Genomic DNA, 9,035 nt, shown 5'->3' with positions numbered 1-9,035 from the left:
TCTTCTAACTTAGTGTTTGCATAGAGGAATGCCACTGACTTTTGAATGTTAATTTTATAGCCTGACACCTTACTGTATTGCCTAATGATTTCCAAAAGATTCTTGCTGGATTGCTTAGGTTTTTCCCTGTATACTATCATGTCATCTGCAAATAAGGAGAGTTTGACTTCTTCTCTTCTAATCTGTATCCCTTTAATTCCTTGCTCCTGCCTGATTGCTATGGCAAGAACATCCAACACTATGTTGAATAGTAATGGTGATAGTGGGCATCCCTGTCTAGTACCTGATCTGAGGGGAAATGCTTCCAGTTTTTCACCATTGAGTATGATGTTGGCTGTAGGTTTGCTATATATAGACTCCACTATCTTCAGGAATTTTCCATCTATTCCCATTTTTTGTAGTGTTTTGATCATAAAGGGATGTTGTATTTTGTCAAAGGCTTTCTCTGCATCTATTGATATGACCATGTGGTTTTTGGTCTTGCTTTTGTTGATGTGGTGGATCATATTGATTGATTTACATATATTAAACCAACCTTGCATGCCTGGGATAAACCCCACTTGGTCATGATGAACAATCTTTTTGATATACTGCTGTATCTGGTTGGCTAGAATTTTGTTCAATATTTTCGCATCTATGTTCATCAGAGATATTGGTCTGTAGTTTTCTTTTTTGGTTGTGTCCCTGTCTGCTTTTGGTATCAGAGTGATGTTGGCTTCATAGAAGCTGGCAGGAAATATTTTGAGGAAATATTTCTTTCAATGACTTACTCAGCTTGCTTTTCTTTATAGTTATTTATGTACTTGTCATATCTCTTCCACAAATCGTTAGCTATAGACAGCAGATCATAACTTCTTCATTTTACTCACGTATCTAGCAAAAATACCTGAGGTTCATGAAATAAGCATTCCTACATCATTAAAGCCACTATTTTTGCATCAGACCCTATGATTGGTAGCCAAGAATACAAATAAGTTCAGTTCAATAACAAAGTTTGGTTTAAAATTTTACAACTTTTTTTTCAAGAGCCATTTAAAGTTCACAACAAAATCAAGGGGAGAAGGGCACAAAAATTTCCCCCATCTATACCCTATCCTCCATACATAATCTCCCTGATGATTAGTAGTAGACTTCCAGAGAAAGAGAAACCTATCTTTCTTCCTTAATTCTCTGCCTTCCAGTTACTTCCACAGTAAAAAATAGAGAGAGGAAGGTGATATAACAAGGCAGAGGATGTGGGAAGAAAGGCAGGTGTTAATCATCTGGGAAAGGACTTTAGAGGACTTTTAACTGAAGGGCAGCAAGATAGCTCACCTGGGAGTGCACTCTCTTTGCCATGCACAAGAACCAGGCTCAAGCCCAGTTCCCACCATATTGGGGAAGCTTCAGTGCTGTAGTGCCTCAATCTCTCTCTCTCTCTCTGTCTGTCTCTCTGTCTCTTTCTCTCCCTTTCTTTATATTTCTCTCTCTCTCTTTCTCTTTCTATCTGAAAAAGTGGTCCCTAAGTTGAAATCCTTTCTTTCTTTCATAAAGAGGCAAAGAAGCAAAGAAACTCAACTGTATCCACTAGTATGGAAAGAAGACTATTTTCCACTTGTTGAATAATCCAGCCTGATCATACTAATGTTCTTAGGGTTACCCAGCCCTCCTCTTGGGAGGTTATAGCTTTCAGCAGTTAATTAGCATCAATACACCCAATCACAAGTAGACTTCACTATAGTCACCTAGAGTAAAAGTGACCACTACTAACTCTCAGGATAAATAGAAGTTAGTCATCCCAATCCTCATTTTTTTGCCTTTGCTGCCAAGAACATGGACTTTGTCTCCAAGAACCACTTGAATTAGTAAGGAGGCCAAATGTAGATTCTGATAAACATGTTTCTTTATTTGAAGTTATAAGACTAACTATATGGAAGGAAGGGGCAGAACAATGATATTGGAAAGGTAGTTTGGGGACCATCTGCCAAAATCCTTGTATGTTAGTCCAAGCAATATGCCTTTTAAGCTGCAGCAGAGATAAACTTAAAACCATACTGAGCAGGCATATCTATGGGTAGAGCCGACCTGGCAGTGGGGAGTGGTGGCAACTGTGGCAGAATGGAAAATCCCTGCCCTGTCTTAAGGGGCAGCTACTGTCTCCCCTAACTGATTGCTAATGTGGGTATCACTGGTCCAGTATGACCAGATCTGCCAGTCTTCTAAGTGAAGATAGAAACCCGAGTTTTTAATAGGACAGTTCCAAGTTTTTTAAACTGCACAGGCCAGATCAAACCCATCTTTCGAATTGGCTGTGGTCAATAAGCCATACAGTTGATCATGCTGTCTGATTGAGGTCTGAAGGTTTGCAAACCAAGAAAAAGGATATGATCATATCTGGGCTTTAGGACAATTGCATGCAGTGTGGGAGAGGAATTACAGGGAACAGACAAGAGGAAGGGAAACCAGTCAGAAAACTCTTTCAACAGTTTCAACAGGTGGGTGGTGCTGGTGTTGGTGCTGGTGCTAGGGCAGGGGCACTGGAGAATGTTGCCAGGCTGATCCAGAGTCCAGAATGCAGTACAGATCTAGCAGTAATCAGCATCTGGAAGAAGACATATACATTCTTTCAGTGCAACCCCCATCCCCACCCCCCAAACTGACTCCTGAGAGGCACAGAGCAAATAGATTATCTTTAAAACCAAAGTGAAGGGCAGTTTAGCCAAGGATCCAATCTTTACTGAAGTCTAAATTTATCAATTAATATTTTCTTTTTTTGCCTCCAGGGTTATCACTGGGACTCAGTGCCTGCACTACGAATCTATTGCTCCTGTGGCCATTTTTTTTTCTTCGATTTTTTTGGATGACAGAAAGAAATTGAGAGGGGAGGGGTAAATACAGAGGGAGAAAGATAGACACCTGCAGACCTGCTTCACTGCTTGTGAAGTGACCCCCCACCCTTGCAAGTGGGGAACCGGGGGTTCAAACCAGGATCTTTGCTCGGTTCCTTGGGCTTCATACTATGTGCGCCTAACCCCTTGCGCCACAGCCTAACCTCAACCCCAAGATTATTTTCCTGATAGATCTTTGACTTATTTCCTCACCCTCACCCACTCCCACCAGTGGGCTCAGCACTGTCAATTTAATTGAAATTTATTTAATTTTTCCATCAGGGTTATTGCTAGGGGTAGGTGCTGGCACTACAAATCCACCACTGCTAGAGGCCATTTTTTTCCTTTCTGTTTTATTTTATAGGACAGAGAGAAATTGAGAGACTAAAAGGAGATAGAGAAAGAGAGGAAAAGACACCTGCAGACTTGCTCCACCATTTGTGAAGCATACCCCTGCAGGTGGGGAGCTGGGGCTAGAACCTGAGTCCTTACACATAGTAACATGAACACTTAACTGGGTGTGCCACCACCTTGCCCCTTTAATTTAAATTTAAAGCATATATATCACGGTGTTTGGCTCTTTGGAACAACCAGTGGGACACTCAGCCAAATCCTGTTTTGTAAACATAGAGGTTTGCTTCCCAGCAGAAGCAGGCACTGACTCCCAGAGAGACAGTTTCTTGAACATAGACATTTGAGAAGTGGCTTCAGATCCATTTCATGATTTTTCTGGTTGTGCAACTGGCCACTGGGGTCCACAAAAGGATGCACAGTGGAGGGGGTGGGAAGGGAAGAGAGCAAGGTAGCTCCTTACACTGTGAAAATTTTTCCCACTATCTAATATGTGTCGTTCTGAGAGCATTTTCCCTCTGCATATGCTTTTTTAATCTGAATGTTGTGTTTGTGGGTGCGGGCACAGGAAACGCTCTGAGAAACTATGGAGCAAAGCCTCCCCTCTCTGGCACCGCCTGGGAGCACCCCATGGGATGAGGGAGGCAGTCAGGCAAAGGTTAGGGGAGGAAAGCAAAGGCAGGGACCCAGAACGGCTCCAGGAAATGTTTGTATTTCTCCACTGGGAGGGAGGACAAACAAGCTTTTTTTCTTTCTTTCTGGACAGCTTTTGTGCTCTCCAGCACAGAGTCAATCTGAGAGAAAGTGAGGCTTCCAAGAAAAAGTGTCCTGGGGCTGGCCCCCACAATACCTCTGCGGCATGTCTCTCATCAGATCCGCCAGCCCCTTCCCAGCAAGGACCACTTGCTCCACATTGCAGGCGTCGCAAAGTCTGGCCGCTGTCCTTCTCAGAGAGGCAGGCAGCTGGTGACCCAGGCTCAGGAGAAGCGACCTCCATGGGGCTCTCAATTCCTCCCTGGATTTTCTTTTCTCTGTGCCGCTAAATCCTGGGCGATTAGAGAAACAGCAGCTGCCTGGGTGGCAACATCCAGATAAGGACCCTTGCCTTTGTGGGGGACACTGTGTTCTGACCACCATGGACAACGGATCCTGCTGCCTCATCGAAGGAGACCCCATCTCTCAGGTGATGCCCCCACTGCTGATTCTGGCCTTTGTGCTCGGTGCCCTGGGCAACGGCATCGCCCTGTGCGGTTTCTGCTTCCACATGAAGACCTGGAAGCCCAGCACTATTTACCTTTTCAACTTGGCTGTGGCCGATTTCCTCCTCATGGTCTGCCTGCCCTTCCGGACAGATTACTACCGCAGACATAGACAGTGGGCCTTCAAGGACATTCCCTGTCGGGTGGCGCTTTTCATGCTAGCCATGAACAGGGCCGGGAGCATCGTCTTCCTGACAGTTGTGGCTGTGGATAGGTATTTCAAAGTGGTCCACCCCCACCATATGGTGAACACCATCTCCAATCGGACGGCAGCTGCCATTGTCTGTGCCCTTTGGACCTTGGTCATCCTGGGGACGCTGTATCTTCTGATGGAGAGCCACCTATGCGTGCAAGACCAGACGGTCTCTTGTGAGAGCTTCATCATGGAGTCAGCCAACGGCTGGCATGACATCATGTTCCAGCTGGAGTTCTTCCTGCCCCTCAGCATCATCCTCTTCTGCTCCTGCCGAATTATCTGGAGCCTGAAGCAGAGGCAGCAGTTGGCCAGGCAGGTTCGGATGAAGAGGGCGACTAGGTTCATCATGGTGGTGGCGGTTGTGTTCATCATGTGCTACCTGCCCAGTGTGTCAGCTAGGCTATATTTCCTCTGGACGGTGCCCTCAAGCACCTGTGACCCCTCTGTGCATGTAGCCCTCCACGTCACCCTCAGCTTCACCTACATGAACAGCATGCTGGACCCACTGGTGTATTATTTTTCCAGCCCTTCATTCCCCAAATTCTACACCAAGCTCAAAATCTGCAGCCTGAGGCCCAGGCGTTCAGGACACTCCACCACACAGGGGACAGAAGAGATGCCAGTTTCAGACCTCTGTCACAAGAGCTGCATCCGTTTGGCAGATAACTGCCAAAGACAGTCTGCTGTGCAGTGGGATCTTGAAACATGTTGAATGGCACTGGGTTAAACAAGCAAACACACTTGAGAAGGGAAGATTGGTGGCTTAGATATTAATCATGCTAAGAGGTGGGGGGACTTTGAAAATGCAGTTCTTCTTAGCTACATCCTCCTCCTGGCCACTCTTCGGAAAATTAGAAGCAAATTTCAGATAACTGTGCCTTTTTGGAAGGTTCCAGTTCAGAAGTGAGTCATCTTCATTTATCTGATTTGATTACAATGACAGGGGACAATGTGTAGTTTGTAGTGTGGGGGGGCAGGGCTATGGGGGTTATTGGAAAAAGTTCAGCTCCTATGTAATTTTAAATGGCTGAGAAAATAAGTACACTGTTTTAAACAGGTCATGTTCCCTCTTGGGAGAAGGAGGGGTGCGTGTGTGTGTGTGTGTGTGTGTGTGTGTGTGTGTGTGTGTGTGTGTGTGTGTAGGGGATAAGTTAGTGAATTTAATGACTTAGCAGTATTTCCTATCCTCTGACCTTAGACCATTACTTGTCTTGGAAATAAGAAACAAGACTAAGTCAAATATTGTCTTTCTGGCTAAGTGAGGCTCTTTAAAGTAGGATATTTTGAGCCTGATGATTTTCATCTTAAACAGGGTCCCTCTTATATATTTATGCCTTGCTGGTAGCCTAAGAAGAAAGGCAGCAACACAGTCTGCTGTAACTTTCTTAAATTCCACATTTTTCTGCAAGACTGCATTTCAAAGAAGGTGTTAAGGGGTATGTTTATCTGCCCTGTTTATTTATTTGTTTGTTTTTCTAGTGGTAGTAGAGGGATTAAAACTATCCCTTTAGTTTTTGAGATGTGCTCATTCCATTGTAATTGATTTGGACTGCTTATTATGTGACTGTGTTCTATGACTGAGTCAATATTAATTATTCACTGATTCTACATATACTTACTAGCTTAATTTTCCATGCCAGGCACAGCACATATTTCCCCCACCCTCCTTTAGCCTGGAGGGACAATCACTCAACCCATCATGTCAGCAAAATTCTTTTTGAAGTGGGGAAGGGGGAAAGAATGGTCATGGCCATCACTGTTCTGATGGATATAGTTTCTAGACCTGTTCTCTGCAGAGATCAGTGCTCTCTTCTGAATGCAGGGTTCTGTACAAATGCCAAAGAGTGGAAAGGATAAGTGTGCCTCATACATATGAGTTTCCTAAATAAGTAGCTGGAGCCCTCAGAACTAGATGAGTCTATGAAATGACAAGCGGCCCCTACCCTGGATTAGGGGACAAAGACTCTCAACCAATTTTAGTTCTAGTCTCAAGTCACAACTAGTGAAAGTGCTGCTTCTTTATTTACATGGTCTTTAATTCCCAGGGAACTCTCTATATCTAAGGACCTAACCAGTGTTTGTTTTTGCCTTCAAACAGCCCTAAAAACTGTCCTTATACTTTCTTTTTTCAGAGCTGCTGCATAGCCTCACGAGGGGAAGAATGTGTTGTACAAAATTAGATGAATCTAAATTTGAATTCCAAATCAACCATTCACTAAACTGTGTGATCTAGGGGAAGACTTCACTTAAATTATATATATATTATTATTTACAAGAACAATACTCAGCTCTGAATTACAGTGATATGGGCATAGAACCTGAGATTAGAGCCTCAGGCATAAGAGTCTCTTTGCATAACCTTTATGCTACCTACGTCCACCCTAAACACTATATCTTCAATTCCCTCAACTATCAAACAGAGGTAGCAAGAGATAATAATGACTTCATAAAGTCATGGGGCAGGTTTAAAAAAAGTATAGTTCTGAAGCATTAGAGGCTTTGTTCACTGTTACATCCCCAGTAAGTAAACAGAAATGTCTGTATATAATATGTGCTCAATAAAATTTGTGAATGACTGGATAGAGGCTGTATTAATTACAGAGTCTGGCAGTACTCACATTATGATTGAACATGTAAGCATACTGTATACATGAAGAAAATAAAGCACAGAAGCAATTTCCTTAGGGGGTTAGAGCACTCCATCATCAACACCTGAATTTCTCTGCTCTCAACTGCCTTAGAGGAGAGCACAGAAAAGGATTATTCTTAAATATATATATTTATTCATTTTTTGAAGGAATACAGAAAATTCAAGAGGGGAGGAGGGGGTTGGGACAAAGAGAGACACCTACAGCACAGCTTTGTAAAAAAAATTTTATTATCTTTATTTATTTATTGTATAGAGATAGCTAGAAATCAAAAGGGAAGGGGGTGATAGAAAGAGAAAGAGACAGAGAGACACCTACAGCACTGCTTCACCACTTGCTAAGCTTTTCCCCTGCAGGTAGGAACTGGGGGCTTGAACCCAGATCCTTGCACATTGTAATATGTGTGCTCAACCAGGTTTGCCAACCACCTGGCCCCAGGACAGCTTCACCACTCATGAAGCTTTCCCCCTGCAGGGAGGGATAGGGGCTTGGATCCAGGTTCTTGCATATTGTGACATATACACTCTAAGAGGTTCACACTGCCCAGCTACTTTTTTATTTTATATATTTTTATTTTAATGCAGTGCCTGGGAATGAACTCAGGGTCTTGTACACGTGTAAAGCTACTGAATGTCTGTCCACTTTTTAAAAAATTCTGTATACTTAGAGAGGGAAAGTCCTGGCCAATTTGTTCAATTGGTTAGAGTGTGGTGCTAATACTTAGAGAGGAAAAAAGAGAAACATTAAAAACATTGCTCCACCATCTATAGAGTTCTCTTTGGTGTTATCAGTCGTCCTCCTATATGTTGCCAGGGGATCAAACCTAGGACCTCACTTGCCATTCTAAGGCTGTAATTTGTGGCTATAAGGCTCATGCTTTCCCTATACCAGGTGAACTATCTCCTGATGCTCGGGCAAGTGTTCTTATCAACATCAAAGAGCCATATGTTCTCATGGAAATCTGTGAAAACTCACACTTCCGCTGTTTTTAATTCTAAGTTACAGTTCTTCCCTGGACTGCTCCTTGTTGCTTCTGTTTAATAAAATGTGTTCTGAAATAAAATCCATGTTGTAACTATGAGCCTATGTTGAAAGACTCAAGACTATATCTTCTAAGAAAAAAATATCCAAAGTCTAAAAGTATAGAAATACATGGCAGGCATGTGGGAAGAGATGTTTATTAAAAAAGTGTAGACAAGGAGTTGAGTGGTAGCGCAGTGGTTAAGCGTACGTGGCACAAAGTACAAGGACTGGCGTAAGGATCCCTGATAGAGACCCCGGCTCCCCACCTGAAGGGGATTTGCTTTGAAAGCGGTGAAGCAGGTCTGCAGGTGTCTATCTCTCTCTCTCCCCTTCTCTGTCTTCCCCTCCTCTCTCCACTTCTCTCTGTCCTATCCAACAACAATGACAACAATAATAACTACAACAATAAAACAAGGGCAACAAAAGAGAATAAATAAATATTTTTCAAAAAGTGTAGACAGCAAGAAAGACAAAGCAGATAAATCCTTTCAACTTTCTATTTCCCAGAAAAAATTATAGCTAATAATAGACTTTTCTGACTCTCAGTCTATAAAGGTTCTGAAGATTGATTTATGAATTTCATTGGCATATATACATTTAATTTTTATTATTATTTTAACTAGCAGGCATTTATTTATTTATTTTACCAGAGGACTACTCAGCTCTGGCTTATGTTTGTGCATGGTATTTA

General features: G+C 42.8%; 1 protein-coding gene across 1 annotated transcript; it reads left to right on the top strand.

Annotated features, from left to right (window-relative positions):
• Positions 1 to 3,777: 3,777 nt before the first annotated feature.
• On the top strand, positions 3,778 to 8,418 carry HCAR1 (hydroxycarboxylic acid receptor 1). Its single transcript, XM_060193177.1, has one exon. It carries the CDS (start codon positions 4,354 to 4,356, stop codon positions 5,383 to 5,385), a length of 1,032 nt encoding a protein of 343 aa, XP_060049160.1. The 5' UTR covers positions 3,778 to 4,353; the 3' UTR covers positions 5,386 to 8,418.
• Positions 8,419 to 9,035: the final 617 nt, after the last annotated feature.

Source organism: Erinaceus europaeus, chromosome 6, assembly GCF_950295315.1.
Source record: "Erinaceus europaeus chromosome 6, mEriEur2.1, whole genome shotgun sequence".
Taxonomy (NCBI): Eukaryota; Metazoa; Chordata; class Mammalia; order Eulipotyphla; family Erinaceidae; genus Erinaceus; species Erinaceus europaeus.
Note: the sequence above shows the minus strand (reverse complement) of the source record. Positions and strands in the feature narration are given on the sequence as shown.